The following is a 21,945-nucleotide window of genomic DNA, read 5'->3' on the forward strand; positions in this document are numbered from 1 at the left end:
ACTGCGGCAGATGAAATGAACACTAGCCCAGGTACACCAATCGCAGCCAGTCAGAAGCCCGATCTCACCAAGTCTCCACCCACAGAGCCTCGGGCTCACTTGAGGCCGGGGCTCGAGCCGGATGCGCACTAAGCGTCAAAAGCCGCGCTATGACATTGGGCTTTGCTCAAAACCATTCTTCGCGCTAGTCAGTCCCTGGATCTCGTACACTTTCCCCCTGGTATTCTGAAAGTGAGTAATCCACGACAATGCGCGGGGATAACTTGAAGGCGGCAATTGCCGTTGCTCTGCTGGCAGCTAGCGCGTCTGCTATCAATTTGGATGTCAACGATGAAAGCGAGTCACATGGCGCCCGGATAGCGATTTGAAATCACCTATTAATGCATAATAGAGTCCATCAAGAATGCCGCCTCGGTTGTCGCGAAGAACGTCATGTCGGACTATAATGACCGAGACTCCAACAACATCCCAGGCGACATTAACGGCTTATGGGCGGAGGGTGGCGTTTTGTTCGACACTATGATCAAGTACTGGTATTATACCGGCGACTCTTCCTACAACAATGAAGTGAGCGACGGCATGTACTGGCAGCGGGGCGATGACAATTATTTCCCCGCCAATTACAGCCAGTACATGGCCAACGACGACCAAATGATCTGGGGCCTCGCTGCTATGACCGCGGCCGAGCTCGATTTCCCTGAGCGATCATCCATGCCGTCCTGGATCACACTGGCCCAGGGAGTTTTCGACGCCCAGGTCCTTCGGTGGGATGATGACAATTGTGGTGGTGGTATGCGCTGGCAGATCTGGCCGTACCAGGCTGGTTATAATATGAAGAATGCCCTGGTCAACGGCGGGCTCTTTGAACTTTCCGCCCGTCTGGCCCGGTATACCAACAACGAGACCTACTCGGACTGGGCCGAGAAGATCTGGGACTGGAGTGCCACCACTCCACTCCTGGATACCACGACGTGGAACATCGCGGACGACACTTCTTGCGAACAGAACTGTACCGATCAGGGCAACTCGCAGTGGTCCTTTAACTACGGCGTCTACATGACCGGTGCAGCTTACATGCACAATGTGGTGAGTCTCAGTCTTCCTCATGTAAAAGACACAGGGAAATACAACTAACAACTTCATAGACTGACGGCAAGTCCAAGTGGAAGTCGGGTCTGGACGGTCTTCTGAACAGCACCTCCCAGTTTTTCCCACACGACAAGGTTCTGGAGGAGATTACCTGCGAGTCTATTGAAGAATGCGACCGCAGCCAGATCCTCATGAAGGGCACCTTCCCTCAGGATCTTGTTCTGATTAGCCTTGCTGCGCCTTACACTTATTCGGACATCTTGCCCCTGCTGCAGGCCTCCGCGACCGCTGCTGCAAAGACCTGCACTGCTGGAAAAACCGACAACCGTTGCGGTACCCGCTGGTACACCGAGAATGATGGCACAGATGGAACGGAGCAGCAGATCGCTGCTTTGGGCCTTTTCACCTCTAACCTGGTCGCGTTCAACAGCAAAGCCCCTGCCACCGGGGCCGCCACGTCCAACGCTACGGCCAATACCACGACCAGTGGAAACATAACTTCGACCAGCTCGAGTGCTGCAGGGGCTACTTCCACTGGCACCAATGCTGCGAATGTGCTTGCTTGTAGCTCTGTTGGTCTTACTGCTACCCTTCTCGCCGGCCTTCTCGCTCTGTTCTAATCTGTCAGGTCTTTCTTGTCTGTATTATTAGAGAACGAGGTTTGGCACTGAATGTTACCATAATCGTGTTGTGTATCAATTGTCTAAGAAAACCAGTGAATTCTGCCACATGGCTCTCTCTTAAAATACCTTCCGTACTTTGAAAGAAGCTATATTAGTAGGCTAGCGTCTTCCAAGGTGGAGTTTAAAAGAAGCAAAGAGAACGCTCAATCACCATGTAGTTAGATCCTATCGATTGAATCAATATAAATCCAAAGTTCCAAGGTAAACAAAAATGCACAAAATCTAACCATGAATTTGCTTTTTCGTCCCATAGTCCTGGTCGCTGTAGTAGGTCAAACGATGTCACGTGCATCGTTGAATATATGTCACGTGTAGTGGCATATAGATCACGTGCTGATATCGTATCGTTACCTGTCGAATCTCGACACTTTCCTTCAACCACATCGACTTGGATCCTGAACCACCTAGGACCCGAACCCTCGCAAAAGCTCAGTGTTGGCCCTGACGCTTCCTTTGTGTCCGTTTTCCGGATTTGAGGTCACTGCTCGTCAGAATTTGGACGTGATCTTTGGTCATTTGGACTGCGAGGTGCGCGGACTCAACTCGGTCCCGCGGCGGCAAGCTGCTCTTGAACGACGATTGGAGATCAATTGTCCAGCCGGCCAGCATTTTTTTTGGATCGCCTCCAACGGGTCACTTCCCGAAACTGTCGGTGTTATAGGGCTTGATAAGCTCATATATTGTGCAACACTGTCCGACATCGCATCCTTAAGCTATAGCTTTCTGTCAAGATGAACGCCCCGGATCGGTAAGTGTTGGGTTCTCGATTTTGCGCTTGCCGTCTTTTTTCTTTCTTTTCATTGTCACTATGGACTTGACGGGATTTGTCGGTTGTCGGAGCTGCTTGGGCGGGGCAGTTCTGCTTCAAGCTCTTCTGCAGGGATGAGCTGGGCAGTGTGGTGAAGGGCGAACATGATGGCTTCATTTTCGAGGCTCGTTTTGAGGGCCCTCCTCGAACTACCTCTCCTCCACCAACCGGCAACCTGACCGTCGCACCTTCCTCGGAGCCCTTCGTCATGTCTCCTCCCTCTCTTCTCAACAAGAGCTCGATCCCTCCTCTTCTGTCAGACGATCTCCCCCCTGGGCTTTCAGACGATCTCCCCCCTGGGCTTTCAGACGAGCACCTTGATTTACCTGCACCTCCAACGATGTCGAACATCAACCCCTTTACTTTCGTCTCTGTCACTGATGCCATGGCGAAGGATCGTGCTGGCCGCCGTGACCGTCCTGTTCTGCGCCACGCAGGGCCTTCTCAGGTGGACGATCGCCAGGACCCGTCAGTTTCATCACAAATGTCTTTGTTGTTTTCTTTTTACTCTGCCTGTATTGCTTTTGTTAAAATCGAGCCTCAGATCATTTCACATTTCATGAAACGAATATGTCTGACTTCGAATACAGATATGAGGCCATTCTGCTGGGCCCTGGTGAGAACAAGATTGATGTCGAGATTGACACTCGTGAGTCTTTCTTCTTTAAGAGTGTGTAGCTCCACTGACAATGAAGTCTAGGGCTTCCCTCTGCCGCCATCTTCACTTTCCACAAGGAGGATCACACTCTCGGCAACATGCTCCGTACTCGTCTCCTGAAAACCGAGCACGTCATCTTTGCCGCCTACAAGGTAAGAAGAATAATCGCCAGATTCGCATTTAGTACTCTGGACCAAGATTGACTTTGCATCATCTAGATCCCTCACCCCTTGACCCCCAACTTCCTGTTGCGCGTCCAGACCGATGGTGAGATCACACCCCGCGCGGCCGTTATCAACGCCTCCAAGGCTCTGATCGGTGATTTGGGAATCCTGTCTCGTGAATTTACCAAAGAATTCGAGCTACGCAAAATGGCCAATGCTGCCAACCAGCAGCAGAACCCCGAATAAGCGATGGGTGGCCAACCGTGAAAGTCGATTTGAAGTCGATTCATCACCCAGGTCCATCTCCGGTTCTTTTTTTTTTCCTTCGGGCTTCACCTGGCGCATGGAGCGGTCTTAAGGCTCGTTTACTGTAGTGCTTTTGTTTCCAAAATCGGGTCGGATATCCGGATCATGCTTTTGATGCTTTTTTTTGCTCTTGTCCCTGCGGGGAACTCCCTCATGATGGTTATGATTTTGCATCCATGTTGATGCCTTGTATCTAGCATGATACCACTACAATCCAAAGAGTTTCATTCTTCTATAGTTCATCTTAAATTCTCGCCGCGGTTCCCTCGCTCATTGACCAGGGCAATGTTTTGTGAGAGCTTAGATGTAGCACCCTCAAGGAAACCTCTATTATATACCCCTAGAAAAGGGATTCCTGTACGGGTTTGTCCGAATTCTTGCAATCAAACCGTTAATTTACCCTCGTGGGCACCCTGAAAATAGCTGCGCCGGGGAATCTATGACTAAGCCCTCGATCGGGCTAGCGTGGCTCCGCGTGTCCCTGCTACAGGCGTCATTTCCGTTGCTCCTGACACTCAACCTCCCCCGAGGCCTTTGCATTCCTTTTTCCCTTTGTGGTCTATCCTCGGTTCTTCTGCATCTGTTTCTTCCATGCGAGCGCCGTGTTCATAATGTTCTCCTCGTCGAATTCCTTCCTCGGCGGTGGTGGTGCTGGTCGTCCAGGCCAGGCACCATTCATGCAGCAACAACAGCAGCCCTCATACTCGCAATTCCCCCAGGGACAACAGCAGCAGCCAATGCAGCAGCCCCAGCCCACAGGGTTCGCGCCACAGCCAACTGGCTTTGCCGGTCAGCCGTCGCCGTTCGGTAACTCGCAGCTTCAACCTCAGCCCACCGGATTCCCCGCCGGACAGCTCCAGCCGCAATTTACTGGCTTCCCTGGACAACAGCCACAACAACTGCAGCAACAGTTCCAGCAGCAGCAGAACTTGCAGCCCCAATATACTGGATTTCCCCCTCAGAATCAGCCTCAGAGCCAGCCGCAGTCGCAACCCCCTCAGCCCCAGGTCCCCCAGATTACGGGGCTTCCTTCCAGATTGAAGACGTCGTCCGACATCGCAAACTCCTTCCACGATACTGGTGCCTCCGGACCTCCCCCGCAAGTGCCACCGAAGACTGGGTCAAAGATCCCCAGTATCCGACTTTCGTTCATCACGGCACAGGACCAGGCCAAGTTTGAGCAACTATTCAGGTCTGCTGTCGGCAATGAAAAGACAATGGATGGTATGTATATGAAACCTTGCCTCGAAGGGCCAATTTACTAATTGGGTTTCACAGGCGAGAAGGCGAGGGACCTTCTGATGCGCTCCAAGCTCACAGGTACCGACCTTTCCAAGATCTGGGTTTTGTCGGATTCCACCAAATCAGGACAGCTTTTCTTCCCTGAGTTCGCACTGGCTATGTACCTGTGTAACCTGCGCTTGACTGGTCGTGACCTTCCTGCCTCTTTGCCCGAGACAATCAAGAATGAGGTATCTAGCATGGTCGACATCATCTCTTTCGATGTCCCCGACTCGCACCCAGCGCCGCCACCGCGAACCAATGTGCCCAATTTTGATGCGCCTCTTTTGGAGAACAAGTCCACGCCACCCATCGTCCAGCAGCCACAGCCCCAACAAGCGAGCAATACGCAGCTCCTGAACCAGTTGACTGCGCAGCCTACCGGATTCTTCCCTCAGCCTACCGGCATGCAACCCCAGCAGACCGGCTTCCCGGGACAAAATCAGTCGCAGTTCCTTCAGCCGCAGCAGACAGGGTTTATGACAAACCCGCAACCTACAGGGTACAGTGGCCCTCGGCCTCCAATGCCGCCAATGCCCACTGGCTTCGGCTCAAACCTCAGCCCTGCACAAACTGGAGGCTTGGCCGCGCAACCTACTGGTATCGCCCCGCAGCCTACTGGTATTCCGGGTCAGTGGGGCTTCATCAACACCCCTGCCCAGGGCTTGCCTAATATCGAGGCGATGAAGCAACAGCTCATGCCTCAGCCTGGTCGTGAGGGTGGCTTCAACATGGCCAACCTCTCCGGTAATGCCACAGTTGCCTGGGCCATCACCAAAGAGGAAAAGAAGATTTATGACGACCTGTTCCGGGCTTGGGATGGATTCCGCAAGGGCTTTATTGGTGGTGAAACTGCCATCGAGATCATGGGCCAAAGTGGATTGAACCGAAAGGATTTGGAGCGAATTTGGACTTTGGCCGACCCTCACAACCGCGGCCGTCTCAACATGGATGAATTCGCCGTGGGCATGCATTTGATCTACCGAGCTTTGAACGGTTATCCGGTGCCTAGCCGCCTCCCTCCGGAGCTTATCCCACCCTCCACAAGACACTTGAATGATTCCATCGGTACTGTCAAATCGCTTTTGTCACAAGATGCCGAATCCCGGAAGACTTCCGGGGCTTTCTTGCAACCGCAGAAGACTGGCGTCAGCTATCTCAAGGATCACTCGTTCCGTGGTGGTGGTGGATCGCCTGGATTTGGTCGTAAAGATGCGACGATGTTCAAGAATAACGATGCCGCGGGCGGCTACCGTTCTAGTGCCCGCCGTCGCGTTGGTAACGATGCCCGCACCCCGTCACCTGCTCCTTCCTCCCAGACCTCTGAAGGAGAAGAGCTGTCCGTGGACCAGCTGCGAAAGAAGATCCGTGAGACCAAGGTGATGCTGGACGCCGCTGACTTCCAGGACGAGAACAGGGCCGAGGATGATGAGGCTCTTGATCGTTCGGACCGCCGTGAAGCAGAGAGTCTCATGGACCGTATTCGTCGTGTGCAGGATGACATTGACACCCACCCCAACGCCTCGTTCCGCCAACTGGATAGTGGAGCTGAGCGTAGGTCCCTTCGTCGTCAGCTCCAGTCCTATGAGGACCAGGTCCCGCAGGTCGCGTCCGATGTTCGACGTGTCGAGCGTGAGATCGCTGACGCGAAGCTTGAACTTTTCCGCCTCAAGGATGCTAAAGCCAACCCTGGCAGCGCTCAGAACATCGTCGGTACTGGTCCTGGCGGTTCAGTGACCGAGGCGGATCGCATCAAGGCTCGCGCCCGCGCCCGCATGCAGGCCCGCGCCGCCGAATTGGCTGGTCGCCCTGCTCCCGCTACTGAAGATGACGATGGCCAGGCTGCTCGCCGACTGGAGGCCGAGAGTGCGAATGCTAAGGCTGAACGAGAGCGCAACGACACTATGACACGTGATGTCGAGGAAAGTGTTCGGGACTTCACCCGCAGTCTGGAGGACAGTCTCCGGGAGGAAGGTCAGAACTCCACCCGTGATCATGAGAAGCGACGATGGGAGGACGCCCTTGGCGTTGAAGACATTACCCGTGACTTCATCTACGATCTAAGCCGCAACAGCCGGACTGCGCATGTCCGCAAGGAAGAGTATGTTATCCCGAAGAAGTATCGTGAAAACCTAAGCTGATTGAGAAAACACAGGCGCGACAGATCTCTCCACGAGCGCCCCCGCTATGAATCCCCGGCGGCTGAGTCACCTGCCGCACGGCCTTCTATGCCTGCATCGACTGGCTCTTCAGGCTCTGGTGCCGGTAACACGCACGAGGACCGCGTGGCGGCTGCCAGGGAGCGTGCACAGAAGCGCATTGCTGAGCGTATGGCCGCTGCTGGCCTGAAGCCTAGCGACTCGACCGAGACATTGACGCAACGCCAGGAGCGAGAGAAGAGAGAACGCGAGGAGCGCGTGAAGCGCGCCGAGGAAGAGGATGCTAAGCGTGAAGCCGAAAGACAGCGCCGATTGGCTGAGGAGAAGGGTGGTCCTAGTGCTGCAGGTCCCAAGACTGCGGGCAAGAAGCCGCCCCCGGCACCTCCAACTCGCCGAGCCCGCACCGATAGCGCGGGCCAAGCTGATGCTAAGAAGGCCGAAGAAGCCAAGGCCGAACATGCTGTTCGTGAGCAGGCCATCAAGGAGGAGCAGGAGGCGCAGGAGGCGGAGACCAAGCGTCTTGAGTAAGCATTTTGCTCCCATGATCTATAGTCGTACGTTTTGCTAACCTAGTCACAGGAGCGAAGCAGATGAGTTCCAGAAAGAGAAGGACGCCCAGGCAGCTCGCCTGAAGGCCCTCGAGGAACAGGTCCGACAAGGCAAGATCAAGAAGCAGGAAGAGAAGCGCCGTAGGGAAGAAGCTGCTCGATCGGCCAAGGAACAGGAGGCCAAGATGGAAGCCCAGCGTGCTGAACTTGAAGCGGCCAGGGAACGTGAGCGCCAGTTGCAGCGCGAGCTGGAGGGCATGGATGAGGAGAGCTCTTCCGACGACGAGGGCCCCGAGAACATCACTCCCCAGGATAGCACCCCAACTCAAAGCCAGGTCCTGCCCGCACCACCTGTGCCTACACTATCTATTCCTGAGCCCCCGGTGCCCGCCCCTGCTCCGGAGGCTGAGAAAGAACCCACCCCGGCCACTTCACCCGACGAGAAGTTTTCAACTCCTATTGTCTCACCTGACGCCGAGTCGAAGAACCCCTACTTCAAGTCTCTTGGACAGCCAACCGAAACTACCCAGGCGGCTTCGCCCGCGGCCCAGTCCACCAACCCGTTCCACCGCCTCGCTCAGCAAGAGAAGCAAGAACCCTCCAAGCCAACTTTCACTGGAGCCGGACCCTTGGAGCGCAAGTCCCGCACCCGCCCTGAGGATGATGACGACTGGTCTGCCGCCGGGTCCGACTTTGAGTCGTCTGACGACGAAGACGAGCGTCCCGGTGGTGGCAGCGCCAAGCAGCTTGCCAGCATCCTGTTCGGTACCATGGCACCCCCCGCGTCCTCTAAGCGCCATGGACGAAGACAAGTCTCCTTCCAAGTCCGCTACACCTGTGCAAGACAGTCCTGTCGCGCCCCCGCCTCCTCCACCTGCGCCTCCCGCTGTGAACGAGCCCGAGGCCGGAGAGAGCTCCCCGACTTCTCTCCCTCCCCCTCCACCAGGTGCCGTGCCTCCTCCTCCTCCCCCTCCTCCGCCCCCGCCGCCGGGAGGAGCCCCAGTTGCTGCACCTCCCCCACCACCCCCTGCTCCCGGTGCTCCCGGTGCTCCTGTAGCTCCTCCTCCACCTCCCCCTGGTGCTCCCCCGGGTGCCCCGCCCCCTGCACCCCCTGCTGTTGGCGGTCCCGGAGGAGGCCATTCCGCCTTGCTTGCTTCCATCCAGGCTGGAAGGGGCCTCAAGAAAGTGCAGACCAACGACCGCAGCACGAGCTCCTCGGCCGGGCGTGTGCTGTGAGGTTTATTTAGAACATAATTGTACAGAAATGAGAACGGTATTTCTCACTGGCTTGGAAGTAGTTATTTTGTTTGTTATCCTTGGAAGTGAGAGTGCATGGTGATAGGTCTATGGTAGATGAGGTCGATGACGATAGTTAGCTGTTATGTATTCCATTCGCAATATAGCTTGATGTTCTGCGTATCGCCTGCAAATCAGACTCGCACAGTCTTTACATCCATTCGGTCATAGTTTGGGTCGTCTCGTCCTTCTAGATCTTATAGATCCAGGTGCTGGCCACCTCAGACGAAAGACTCGAGAGCAAGATGAGATACCCGATTAAATGATATTAGACGGACGATCCATTTCATGTACAGATTGTCATAACTAATGAACCGTAGCGCAGAGGCCTGCATCATACAAAACCCCTCCGACAATGTGGATATTCACCGGTCAAAGAAATACATTGCAAATGCATCCAACACGAAAAGAAAAGAAAAGAAACCAAGCCAACGCCCAGCGCCAGGATCAAGATCAAGTACACGAATGCAGGTATAAACATCATGATGCAATCTCCGCAATAACATTCCCCAGGGTACTCACACACCAAACTGCAATCAACCCCCATCCGATCTTGCGATCCATCCGCCAGCCATTTAATGGAACCACGATCAACAGACCAACCAGGACAACTAGCAGGGTAGCTCCACTGATGATGAGAACCTTGGAAATGGCAATCTCATACGGAGCTCGATCAGGAACAATCTCATCGTGTCGAGGCGCATGGCCTCCATTCAGAGTCATGTACAAACCACCCAGGCCGATTCCAAGCAAGATGTTGAGCATAGGACCACCGAAGCAAGCACTCAGCGCCATGACGGGGTATCCGAGTCTTGCCACGGTGATATCGGCGACGAGATCACCCAAGGAGTTTCCTACGGCGAAGACGGTCAATCCTAATAGCGAGTCGGAAATATCCAGAATGACGCCGATGGTTTTGAGGAGGGAGACGACTTCGGTGGCGATTGTTGCGATCCAGGAGATGGCGACTAGGAAGCCTAGGAGGGCTAGGAGGGGACGCCATGAGTTGGGGAGAGGGCGGGGTGGGAGCTGTTCGCAGGAATTGTGGGCGGACTGGTCATTGCTTTGGTGCCAGGGTCGACGGCGGGTTGAGAGGACAAGGGCCGTGAGGCATAAGAATGAGAATAGGAGGGATACCAGGCCAGGTAATATGAGGTTACGAGGATCGTTGTCTTCGTCAACGGTGATCCATGCGATAAGGGTGAAGAACAAGGGGCCGCTGAAGAGCTGGAGTCCGACGAGCCAGCGGTTCCAGTCCTTGGCTGGTAGAGAGCAAGTCGAGTTGTCGAGATGTGGTGGCGGGGGTGGGAGTTCCGAGTCCCAACGTGGACGACTGGGACGATTATGTTCATGATGCGATGACTTGCGACGCGGGTGGGAGGTTGTAATCCGTAGAACGGAGTCATGATGGTCGTGCCCCGGGTGAATGACAGGGCTATCAGCCGGTAGTCTTACCCTGGGAGCGTGGTGGTTCTCGCCTCCAACCCGCTCAATGACCACAGCCGGAACCGGGTCGGGATCAGCGGACTCGGGACCTTCGGGTTCAATAATTGGAATGGTGATAGTGAGGAGGAACACGCTGGGTGCTGCAATAATCCCCAGAAAGCGCGCAGCGATGCCCTTGGATTTCCAGCCAGCCAATGTAGGGAAAAGTGTGCAGCCGATGCGCCGCGGAGCAGGGAAGGTTGAAGGCCACAACTTCTTCAGAGATAGCCGGAAAGAGGAACCGTTGCTGGTGTTTTCGTCAAGCCCGTCATGGAATAGCAACTGCTCCGATGGACTCGACGTTGGGTTTGGCAGACGAATACTAGATAAACGAGCCGATGGAGATGGTCCATCAACGAAGGCGGGGAACGGTGCAGCCGCACTTTCCGGGGTAAGTGCAGAATAATACCTTGTAGTTTCATCTCCAGGCGACACCGGACGTGGTGAGCGTCCATGAGTCGCCCCAGTTTGATAATTGGGAGAACTGAACACATCTGGCGGCGCCAAAAGATCCGGTGTTTGAGGAGCTCCTGCGTCCACGGGGCTGTGGTTCGGTGAAGGATACCCCGATGATGATGGGGAGGCTGTCAACGCTGCACTGGTATCTATGCGGGGGAGTTGAGGTGGCTGCATGGCTTCTGGATCATTTGAAGGCCGTCTCACGGTAAGACGTGGGGTTTCGTCTGTTCGACGGTCTAACACACTGGCATCGAACTTCAGCCCAGCAGCATCGTTAGCCGACACGGCTCGTGCTCGAGCGCCTTCTGCATTGTGAGGCGACAGGCGGTCATTATATCCCGTGGGTCTGCTAGCGCGAGGATGCGATGCAATCGAGCGCGTGTCAAAAGGTTGGGATGAATTATCACCATCATCCGAGTAACTACTCACGCTGATTGTTGGCTGGTGGTTTTGTGACATCTGAAGCGAGCGAAGCACTGATTGGAATTCCAGAGCTCCAACAAGACTTGGCCGGATTGGGTTCAGGGTGTTTCGCCTTGGTCTGTTCGGAGGATAAAGATGCATGTTATCGCGAATCTCGGCCAGATATCGGTTACGAGTCTCGTCGTCTTCATCCTCCTCTTCCTTCCATATGGGAACTGCTTCGGCCCGTTCCAACATATCAAAGTCATCTGTGGATGCTCCACGGAGGAGGCTTCGTGACTCCGAGGCCACCCCTGGGTCATCATCTTCAATTGCCTGCTCGACCTCCAGCTCTTGGTTGTCGGGGATGTGGAAATGGGTTCGTGCTGCAAGATCTCTCTCATACTTTCGGCGACGGCGAACCAGATACCAGTGCCAGCTCACGACCATCACAACATAAAAGGCGTACAGAGCCACCATGGCAGCAGACTCCCAAACATGAAGTCGGCCATCAGCCAGTAAGAACATGCTGAAGCTGACGGCAATCACAAAGTACCCCACGTCGCGGACAAAGCTCCGCCGTGCCACCTTGAAGGGTCGGACCAAGGCCATGGAGCCCGCAACTACAGATGTGATGAAACTGGCTGCTCCAATCAACTCACCAATCGCGAGACTCCCGCTATTTGACCGCATCGCGGCAAAGGTCGAGAAGACATCGGGACTGCCATTTCCAAACGCGAGGAACGTAACGCCAGTAAGGCTTTCGCTCAACCCCAAGACGCTTGCTAGCGTACTCAGGTCAATACACAAGAAATCACTGGCCGCGATTCCAATGGTACTGAATAAGAGCGACAACCACAAAATCAATATTGTAAATGCTAGCGGCTTCGCATCGGACAGTGTGCAGTAGTATAATTGCAGGTAGGAGAGCAGGCCATCTTGGTGATCCGGGCAGTTGACGCGAACATAGGCACACTGATCTTTGACGTCTCGTACTAGGCGGCACTACCAATGTCGCACAGAGTATCATTTAGCTTTCCATATCTTTCACGAGGGAGAGCAGTGGTGGTACCTCTAGTTCATCTTCCCGTTTGAGAAGGGACACACCCGCTGCTGTGCGCTGCTGTACCTGTCCATTCCCAGTAGCTCGAATAGCCAAGGTGAGTGCCGCAAGGGTTGTGAACACAAGAATCGTGGTGTAGAAGGGCCGCGCGGAGTACCGAGGGCCTTTGCGGACGGCAGGTTGCAGGAATGAGGGTAGCGCATTCATGATGGCGTCCCCAATAGCTGCATTGTTGCTCAAGATAGTATAGACCGTCTCCTTGAATCAAAACATTCAAAATTCAAGGGCGAGAATGGGCTCCTTCCATTGAACGTGGTCCTGATTGTGTGTGAGTGCGGTGATGTCAGGCTGGAGCCCGCCGCAGAGTGGGCCAATAGGCTAATCTCCGTGCGTATGCCGGGGCCTCTCCCGAGTTGAAAGTATATAGAAATAGATCAAGTATGAAAGAATGCAAAAAGGCTCGAAAACGGGAGGATTCCTCGCTATAGGCAGATGTACTTTTTAAAGTAGCTTTGAGTTGAGTCGAGCAAAAACGGTGGAAACCGGCCGGGCATTGACACCTGATACTCCAGGCCTGAAACACCAAAGCATGTGATTTTCTGCGCGTCTGGTCTTTGTCGCCCGCTGGATGTTTGTTGACTTCCTCATTTGTTTGGGCCGCCCCTCTTGTGCCAGCAACCACCATCGACCATCCACGCTATCACCCTGCTATCCCCTCTTGGGGGAAACCGCAACCATGCCTCGTGTAGCGAACAAAATCCATCGCCGCTCTGGCGGCAGCAACTCCACCCCGCAGAAGAACTCGCCGATCAAGTGCGCTTACCACCCTTTACGCAAAGCTCGGAGGCCAACGGAATACTGACCGCGCATTAGGATCCCTCTGAATGATGATATGGGCGAGAAGGCGGCGCGGAATCAGGCCCGACAAGCGCTACAAGACCGCCAAATGAACCAGATCAAAGCCGCAGTGAAGACACCCATGCCCGTCCGTCGATACCGCGAAGGAAGCGACAGTCCCACAACGCCCCGAGGCTCCGGTCATCGCGGTCGCGAAAGCGATGTCGGTGGCCGCGCAGTGACTCCGATGAAGCGCGTGCCCATTCTGGCCAACTTCGAGGAGTGGATGAAGATGGCCACCGATAACAAGATTAACGCCAATAACTCCTGGAACTTTGCGCTCATCGATTACTTTCACGATATGTCGCTTTTGAGGGAGGGAGATAGTGTCAACTTTCAGAAGGCCAGTTGCACTCTCGATGGATGTGTGAAGATCTATACCAGCCGTGTGGACAGTGTTGCTACGGAGACAGGGAAGCTTTTGAGCGGTTTGGCCGACAGTCGCGACAAGCGAGGGCGAGAAGCCGATGCTGATGGCGATGAAGATGAGGATGAAGATGGAGAGGAGGGAGGTGCGCGCAAGTCGCGCAAGAAGGTATGCGATACCAGAAGCAAGAGTTACAGGATTCGGCTAACAGAGCAACTACAGACACGGTCACACGAGGCGACGCTAGCCCCATCTTTCAACACATTGCAATTGAAGAAGTTTGAGCTGGAGTTCGCAGTGGATCCGCTGTTCAAGAAGGCTTCCGCCGATTTCGATGAGGGAGGTGCCAAGGGTTTGTTGCTCAATCACCTTGCCATCGATGGACTTGGAAAAATCGTCTTTGACAGTAGCGATGATGTGGATGACTCTTCCAAGACCGCTGAAGAAGATCGCGAGGAATCTGAAGACCCCGAATCCCAGGGCGCGAAGGCGCAGCCTGCCCAGCAAGCAAGTGACACATTCGAGGACGATACTGATATCGACATCACTTTGCTTGCCGCTCAGTTCTTCCCTGACCTGGATCGAATTGACGAGCAGGATGTCTGTCCGTCTCTTAAGAACTTCAGCCTGGGCGATCCTAGTGGATCACTCGACCTTCCTCTCCTCAAGGCCCCTGAAGAATGGCGGCAGGACAAGAGCCCCGATGATGCCCCAGAAGATCCATCTGGTATCATGCTTGATGATGACAATGCGGTTGGCTTTGACGATGATGACGACTTGGCCGGTTTCGACCTGAGTGGCGATGCTGGCTTCGGTGATGGGGGAGAAGTCTGGGCTCGAGAGGCCGCTTTGGAACCAATGCTTAAAGTTCACCGAATGGACGGTGGCGACAATGCAGATGGCGAAGAAGATGCTGACGAGGACGCATATGCCATCTCCATGTCTCACCAACCAACCAAGCAAGATCACGAGAATATTCTCAGCTATTTTGATAACGCACTTCAGAAGAACTGGGCTGGTCCAGAACACTGGAAGATTCGGAGGATCAAGGAGCACACTGCGGCCAGTACAAGTGCTGCGCCCAAGCAGAAGAAGGAAAAAGAGCCCTTCGAGATCGATTTCGGAGCACCGCTGGATGCGGCCGTGGCCGAGTTGATATATACCCCTGCCAGCTCTAACTCTGCCATCTCCCTCCCCAAGACCCAATGGAAGACCAAGGGTCGTAACTTGTTACCTGATGACAAACATTTCAACTCACGCAACTTGCTGCGCCTTTTCCTTAAGCCCAAGGCCCGCATGGGATCGAAGAAACTGCTAGGCAGACGTACAACCGTCGGCCGACCAGACCAAACGTCCGGGAATAGCGATATGGACGAGGCATTTTGGGCAAACCACAAGCCTGAAAACAACATCGATGAGGATGGTGCTCCAGGTGCCTACGATGCGAACTTCTTCGCAGACGATGATGGTCTCGCTTTCCCCAATGGCATGGATCTGGATGATGACGATGATAACCTGCCATTTGCCGATGCGCGGGAGATGCTGTCCCCTCCTGTCGATGGGCGCCCAGTCACGTCGCAAGGCGAAGGTGGAGCGACGGGTCTTTCAGCATTGCTTAGTATGGTTGGGGCCACCCCCGGCCGTCCCGGTGCTGGTGGATACGGTTCACAATTGGTCACACAAGGTGGACGCCGCGCTCGACCAGACTATGTCAATTATGCCCGTGTGGCCAAGAAGGTGGACGTGCGACGACTCAAGGTGGAGATGTGGAAGGGTATGGGCGAGCGGTTGATTGCTGCCACTGACTTCAGCTCTGCTTCACAGCCCGGAGCTGTGTCTAACGAGCCTCCTCCTGAGCCCGAGACTGAATCCGACGCACCGGCGCCACCCACGCCACAGACAACCAGTCCAGAGAAACCAGCCGACTCCAAGGATGACACCCGGTTACGATTCACACAGATCATGAACTCTCTCAAATCTGTTTACCCAGCCGAGACATTACGTGATATCAGCACATCCTTCGGGTTCATTTGTCTTCTCCACCTGGCTAATGAACAGGGTCTCGTCCTGGAGAGCGATATAAACAAGATCGCCAGTGGCGCAAGTACGCTGGAAGAGATCTTTGTGAGCCGAGATGTCCACGCCGTCTTGGACGAAGCACATTTCTAAGTTGCTTTTCTTTTGCATGTACAGTCCACCATCCCGTTAGAGCATCGCGGAATACATGTTGGTCATGAATAATGGGCAGAGCCGATCTTTTGGAATGGATTTGCTAGATCCTGTGGAGTTGGTTGGTTGTTTTCTTGCAGAGTGGCGCTTCGGAATCTTGTCTATGTTTTCTTGGTTTTTCCAAATGCAGACATTGCATTGATTTGACATTTTACTTTGTAGATGAATCCTGCTTCATGTAGATCATTCCCGCTCCATCTTGCGCCACATATATTTCATTCCTCTCTTGGACTATACAGCCGACAAAAGACATGGAGGCCCTCGAAGACGTCTTTATGGGTGTGTGTATGTAGCCTTTTTACCAAAGAACGAGGAGTACAAGCCCATTAACAAACACACACGCGGAGGATAACGATCAACCCATTCCGTCGTGAGCTCCCACTACTCTGATTCTCTGCTATCTTTCTTAAGCAATCCTATCAACGAATCCACTCTCGAATTCTAGCCAGTCTCTCCCATGGCACGAGAGTGTCTTGTAGCTTGTCACATCCTTGCCCGCATTTTCCTCAATAATTAGCTTTAGATGAAAGATACCACCCATTTAGAGCTGCATTCCCAAACAACTCGACTCATCAAAGAAGCTTCACATGGTCGCTCCCCTTGTTTTTCTCGGTTGTCTCGACAGAAATTCGCGGCGCGCACCAAACAATGCGTATGATGGGTAGGAATATCAAATGATGGAAAATTATAGAATTTTGGGGAATATAAACCATTACTTGCCCTCATTCGGGAATAACGCTAATCAGCTTGGTACAGAAAAAACAAAGAGTCATTATTCATCAAGATACAACCCCCAAAGAAGCATAAACAGGAGGCTCGACATCCACAAACCCCTCCCGACAAAGCCCACTCTCCAACGCACGCAGGACATGAGTCTGGTTCCCCAAGACAGACTCGAAATCCAGCTCGCAAAGCCTGGGACACAAAGTGTGATCCCCGTACGACGGAGGCGGTGTACTATGATCCTGAAGCACCTTCCCACGAACAAGAGCATCGGATCCGATCACACTGGGCGTCATGTAGATATGGAACGGAATTGTTTCCGTAATCTGCATTAGGGTTAGTTATGGCCCTTCAATAGTCCAAAGATGGGGTAACATACCTCTATAGTCGTCCCGTCATCCCGAAACTTTGCAGTAATGACGAGAAAATGTTCAATCTTAAGGGTCTTCGTGCTTAAGGTCTGCGAACACTGATCCAGCGCCTGAGGCAAACGAGTCATTTTAGTGAGGTGCCATTCCTTATTCGGATCCGACTCCGTGAATTCGAACGTCTTCGAGACGAGCGTATGGCTTCGTGCGGATCGGATGCTGTAAATGTTATAGCGTGCGGACTGGGCTGCTGTTGCGTCGACGTGCAGGTTATGTTTCTCGATGACCTGGATCGTGATAGTGTCCAGGGTTATGTCTTTCTCGGGGGTCCAGAGAGAGATGTCCACTGGGAAGACGCAGCCGAAGGGGATGTTGGGGCTCGGGATTGAGATTCGGTGCTGGATGCCGTGGGCCGGGCAGTCTTCTTCTGTCTGGGAACTATTAGCTGGTTCGTGTTTGGGATGGTCTCTTTAGACGTACTTGTGAGACATATGGAGTCGTGTCTGGGATCTCCAGCTCAGAGATGAACTTGTAGATCTGAAGAGGCCGTGACACTACCACATCCTTTAAATAGGGGCGCTTGATGATAGCGTCGACTTGGTACGAGTGGTACTTGTTCGGGCCTAATGCTGAGTCGGATATATCTGCTGGTAACGGGATACTGAATGGGAATTTGTAGCTCCCTGGTGCCATGGGGAACGAGCGACGGGATCTCGAAGATGCGATCGGCTGCTCGAGTTCGAACGTGCGGCGTTCGTAGCGTTCTGCAACTAGGAATCCATCGCAGGGACTACAGTAAAATAGAGGGTTAGTCCATGTCGTTGTTCAGTGATGATGTCATACATCTTGAGTACGCCCCGCAGGCGCACTGTAATACTCTTGATATAGGCAGTTTGGCGGAGGACGATGCAAAACTGGCCATCGACAGAGATGGGGGGGTCAGTAGTCTGAGCTTTCGGTATAAAGAAGCATGATTTCTCAAGGCTGTGGAGACTTGTCTTAGAATTGCAGTGGTCGGGATCCAGACTAGATAACCGCCATACCTTAGATCATAGCGTGCCTTATCTCTGCAAAACATCGCGTTGATATCCATGAACGACGTCGAGTTGCGGGGGAGACTTTAAGGCATCCTCGGGAAACCTGGATTCCCATATCCCCTGCATTCCCTGCGGTTGGGTATTTATACGACGCAATGGCCATTGCTATTTATACGATGCAACAGTCAGCCGTGGTTTGACCCGACCAAGCTTCGCGGGTGGGTATCCGAATTAGGGAAGGTTCCGCCATTCCAGTCGAGCAAGGAGATAAAACTGGAACGTCACGCGAACAAGAGCGGATAAACCGGAGACTACGAATTAAAAATGCTACAATAGGAAAAGGCAGCCTATTAGATAGCATAGGTACTTAGGGTAGTAGATAAAAGAGGGGTGTGATACACGTAAATTCAAAAGCCTTACAAATAGGTATCTGTATCTCCTAAAACTCCAACGCGCTCATTACATCAAAGCCCGTGCCCAGGTAATTAAGGTTCAAGTGCAAAGCTCCAGGTATGTCCCAAGTTTTCGACTGATCGTATGGCTTTATAGGGTTTCCAGATTTTTTTTTTTTTTTGGCGTTTTCTTGTTTATGGGCGTATGACCTTCAAGAAAAGCCCAACGCCATTTTAAGCTATACAACTTTCGAAAGCCCATCTATTTGTGTACCGCAGATGGGAAACCCGGCATCATGGGGCTGGCATAGGCGCCCGGGATAGGCACGGCGCCGTAATCCGTCTCGCCCGGCGCGGGAGCCATGTGTTGAGGGTCATTTAGCGGCGGAGATGGAGACTTAGAATGTGTCGAAGGGGCTGCAGGAACTGGCGGAGAATGGAATCCGTCCTGGGCCATCTGCGGGGTGGGCTGCTGCACCTTGATGGGTGGGGCCTGGAGCTGGAAGTTCGGGACAGGGCGGGTTGGCGAGCGAGGAGAAGCGTACTGGGTCATCGGGTTAAGCTGACCCTTCTCAGCTGCTGAGTAGTTGTCAATCGCGGCAGCGGCGTAGAATGGTGATTTGGGCGGGTAGGATGAGAACCCTGCGAAGCCTGGGGTATTGGGGGCAGACTGGATATGCAGTTGGGCCAGGTACAGATCGTTGCGGGCATTGTCGCGGCGGCCCATGGATTTCATGAGACGGCGCTTAGTCCAGAGGCGATATAAGACGACGAAGTAGATCAGAAGGGCAAGGACTTCGATGACGATTTCAATGATGGCACAGACGAGACCCCAGTCCTGAGATGGATTAGTATTGTAAATACGTGAAGCGGAGCGGAGGGTAACTCACCTGGAGACGGCACAGAAGAGCATAGTCAACCACATTGTGGTAGAGCTGCTCACGCGTATTCTGGGCGCAGGACCAACCCCACATGTCTTTTTTGTTACCAGTGGCCTTCGAGCGCTGGTAGATGGCCGCACCGACGACCCACATAATGAAGTCGAAGAAGAAGAAGCAGATTGTGAATGTGGTATAGTAAATGGCGGTCTTTTGAGCCCGTCGGTGGCCGCCCTTCCAGTAACCCCAGAAGATGATCATGCAGGCAAAGAGCGAGAAACAGGACATGCCCAAAAGCAAGTACTGGGCCCATGGGTTGGTTCCTTCTGCCCAAGCAGGCAGATTGTTACGCGTCGGGATAGTCTTGGTCGCATTGAAGATAGTCAGAGTCGTTCCCAGCAAAGCCAACACGATCAGACTGCAGCCGAAGTTGACGAAACGAAGGAAGACCTTGGCGATGCGGACACGAAGTTTGATTCTCTGTGGAGGAATTTAGTACACTGTAAAACGACTCAAGAGCGGGCTTCTTACCAAGTCGCGAGCATTTTCCTTTTCGGCGTGCTTCTCCTGCTTCCCAAGCATATACTCCTCACGGAAGGTTGGGCTGAGCGGGTTCAACGAAACTGCTGATTTAGGTACCCTCAACCCACTTCGTAGAGGCGATGCTGGGGGCATCGATTCTTCTGCATGAGCGGGATCGTTAACATACCCGAAACCCACATCACCGACACCGCCCGACTGATTCTTGGGAGGATCGACAAAGGGAGATCGGGTAGGTCGCTCGACGGGCGAGTGAATCGTTGTAGCTTCGGCGAAGCGAGCTGTGCGGGGGCTCTTCAGCGAGGCACCGCTGCTCTCTGACGAGCTGCGGGTCTCCTGTGTTGTGTGCTGAGGCACAGGTCCCATTGCGCTATGATAAGAGCCACGGGTGAGATCCGTGGGGACGACGGGTTCGTAGGTCTGCGGAGAGCTACTGTGGCTGTCGCCGGAGATCGACATTGAAGCGATATAGAAGAATGCAGTATGAATGGGACAATTAGATCAAGAGAACCGGCTCTTGACAGGAATCCGGGATCAGAAAGGCTCCCGGGAAGTGGAAGAGCTCGACAGGGTCGAGTCAATCGTCTGGAGAAATTCACCTGGTTGTGACAACAGCTGAGTTTCACAACTTTATCAGATCACCTTGAAACACCGTGTGCGAGGCCTGCGTCCACGGGTATTCACAAAAAACCAGTCAAGGCAGTGATGGTGATTGGGAAGAGAAAGACACTTGAGGAGGAGCAAGCCGGCAAGGGAAGGCTTGAATATCAATCAACGGTGAGCGCCCACTGGGCCCAGAGGCGGGGGAAGACTGCAGGCCATGCCTCCTCATCACTCGTGCCGGGCCAGAGTAAGCGCCGGGGCTAATATTGCGCAGGAATAACCGGGGTTGTAATTGGACCGAACCAAGCTGGATGAAGCTGGTCGAGGAGTCCAAGTGCAGATTCACACAGCGATAGGTGAATGTGACTGGAAGCAAGGTGATCAGTCAAGCTTGTCACAGTGGAACCCGTAGCCAGTAAGATGCTGCTGATGGGGGATGTTGCTCCTCACGATGCACGCCCGTCACCTCAGCCGGCGCTAACCCGCCGATCGTCTGGCCAACCACGAGCCCTGCGGAACCGCTCATTCTGGGGCATTTTGAGGGTGGGATGAGTGTTGGGAGGGTGCACAACCGGTTCGCAAGGTTGAGGGCCAGAAATACCCGCCAACCACTGCTGCAAAAGTAGGTTCTGTCACACAGGGGCAAGGAGCACCGGGGAAATCTTCCCCATGGACACGGCAACTCGGTCGGAATATTGAGTCTGTGCGCAAATGTATTTTCACCAGCAACGATTGGTTTGATGCATCGCCGCCATGGAGGCGTTAGGCTTAGGAATGGACCTGAAATCGATCGACCGAGGGGATGTCCACGGTAGTGATTGGAATGGCTTTGCATATTGGTAAGCCTCGTTGCTTGGTCCTGAAACACAGTTGCTTCTGATCTAAACGATCTTTTTGAAGCGCTAAGTCATATCGCCGAGTATACGCATATCTTAGTGTTCTTGGTCATTAATTGGGCATCTAATCTAGGGTCAAAAAACGATCCACTCGGTCAGAAGTCTATTAAAACCCTATGCGGTATCTTGTTGTTTGACGTGACATTGCATATTGGAGACTAAAATGCATGAAGGTACAGAAATCTGCAGCTCTCATCACCTCGTGTGATTCATGCAGGATCATCAGATGTGATGTCCGAAGACCCCTAGATATCGAACCAAGAGCTCCGAAAGGTACACTAAGAGCACCGGTCGTCGTCATGTCTAAGAAATGACTCCTCCGGCGAGAAATCACATACTACGATACAAAAAAAAACTAATTCAATACCTGCCATCAGCTTGGCTACCCTGCTAAACAGATTCAATGCTTCGATTACCTCGAGAATAAACGTGACTGGATGAAAGCAGTCATTGCCCATCACCTCAACTTGACCTCACCTGCTGTATGCGATGCTGCAGAAATGGAAGATTGGCTCCAAGATAGCTTCAATGTCTGCGTCCGGATAATTGTTGCCAGCTGAAAGCGAATTTTTTTGGGGTTTTTTTGCAATTCCCAATGCCATACTCTATCGGCG

General features: G+C 53.4%; 8 protein-coding genes across 8 annotated transcripts; 4 read left to right on the top strand and 4 right to left on the bottom strand.

Moving 5' to 3' along the window:
- Positions 1-248: 248 nt before the first annotated feature.
- N7498_005026 (glycoside hydrolase family 76 protein) lies at positions 249-1,709 on the top strand (the record flags this gene model as incomplete). Its single annotated transcript, XM_058452088.1, has 3 exons — positions 249-336; positions 392-1,086; positions 1,146-1,709. The coding sequence occupies 3 exons, from the start codon at positions 249-251 to the stop codon at positions 1,707-1,709; spliced, it is 1,347 nt and encodes a 448-aa protein (XP_058308626.1).
- A 492-nt stretch (positions 1,710-2,201) lies between these two features.
- N7498_005027 (uncharacterized protein) lies at positions 2,202-2,381 on the bottom strand (the record flags this gene model as incomplete). The annotated part of the gene is made up of 1 exon (XM_058452089.1): positions 2,202-2,381. The coding sequence occupies one exon, from the start codon at positions 2,379-2,381 to the stop codon at positions 2,202-2,204; it is 180 nt and encodes a 59-aa protein (XP_058308627.1).
- Positions 2,382-2,503: 122 nt separating this feature from the next.
- Positions 2,504-3,648, top strand: N7498_005028 (DNA-directed RNA polymerase II core subunit RPB11; the record flags this gene model as incomplete). Its single annotated transcript, XM_058452090.1, has 5 exons — positions 2,504-2,520; positions 2,653-3,048; positions 3,171-3,229; positions 3,281-3,390; positions 3,457-3,648. 5 exons carry the CDS (start codon positions 2,504-2,506, stop codon positions 3,646-3,648), a joined length of 774 nt encoding a protein of 257 aa, XP_058308628.1.
- Positions 3,649-4,319: 671 nt separating this feature from the next.
- On the top strand, positions 4,320-8,932 carry pan1 (actin cytoskeleton-regulatory complex protein PAN1; the record flags this gene model as incomplete). Its single annotated transcript, XM_058452091.1, has 5 exons — positions 4,320-4,932; positions 4,987-7,090; positions 7,145-7,672; positions 7,728-8,461; positions 8,505-8,932. 5 exons carry the CDS (start codon positions 4,320-4,322, stop codon positions 8,930-8,932), a joined length of 4,407 nt encoding a protein of 1,468 aa, XP_058308629.1.
- Positions 8,933-9,472: 540 nt separating this feature from the next.
- N7498_005030 (sodium/calcium exchanger protein) lies at positions 9,473-12,608 on the bottom strand (the record flags this gene model as incomplete). The annotated part of the gene is made up of 2 exons (XM_058452092.1): positions 9,473-12,343; positions 12,411-12,608. The coding sequence occupies 2 exons, from the start codon at positions 12,606-12,608 to the stop codon at positions 9,473-9,475; spliced, it is 3,069 nt and encodes a 1,022-aa protein (XP_058308630.1).
- Positions 12,609-13,137: 529 nt separating this feature from the next.
- Positions 13,138-15,834, top strand: N7498_005031 (condensin subunit BRN1; the record flags this gene model as incomplete). The annotated part of the gene is made up of 3 exons (XM_058452093.1): positions 13,138-13,214; positions 13,275-13,833; positions 13,888-15,834. 3 exons carry the CDS (start codon positions 13,138-13,140, stop codon positions 15,832-15,834), a joined length of 2,583 nt encoding a protein of 860 aa, XP_058308631.1.
- An 839-nt stretch (positions 15,835-16,673) lies between these two features.
- N7498_005032 (arrestin C-terminal domain-containing protein) lies at positions 16,674-17,678 on the bottom strand (the record flags this gene model as incomplete). The annotated part of the gene is made up of 3 exons (XM_058452094.1): positions 16,674-16,943; positions 16,997-17,416; positions 17,466-17,678. The coding sequence occupies 3 exons, from the start codon at positions 17,676-17,678 to the stop codon at positions 16,674-16,676; spliced, it is 903 nt and encodes a 300-aa protein (XP_058308632.1).
- Positions 17,679-18,676: 998 nt separating this feature from the next.
- On the bottom strand, positions 18,677-20,291 carry N7498_005033 (uncharacterized protein; the record flags this gene model as incomplete). The annotated part of the gene is made up of 3 exons (XM_058452095.1): positions 18,677-19,252; positions 19,305-19,772; positions 19,824-20,291. 3 exons carry the CDS (start codon positions 20,289-20,291, stop codon positions 18,677-18,679), a joined length of 1,512 nt encoding a protein of 503 aa, XP_058308633.1.
- Between the last annotated feature and the right edge of the window lie 1,654 nt (positions 20,292-21,945).

This window comes from Penicillium cinerascens (assembly GCF_028974065.1).
Source record: "Penicillium cinerascens strain IBT 15544 chromosome Unknown contig_5_segment0_segment0, whole genome shotgun sequence".
NCBI classification, from domain to species: Eukaryota; Fungi; Ascomycota; class Eurotiomycetes; order Eurotiales; family Aspergillaceae; genus Penicillium; species Penicillium cinerascens.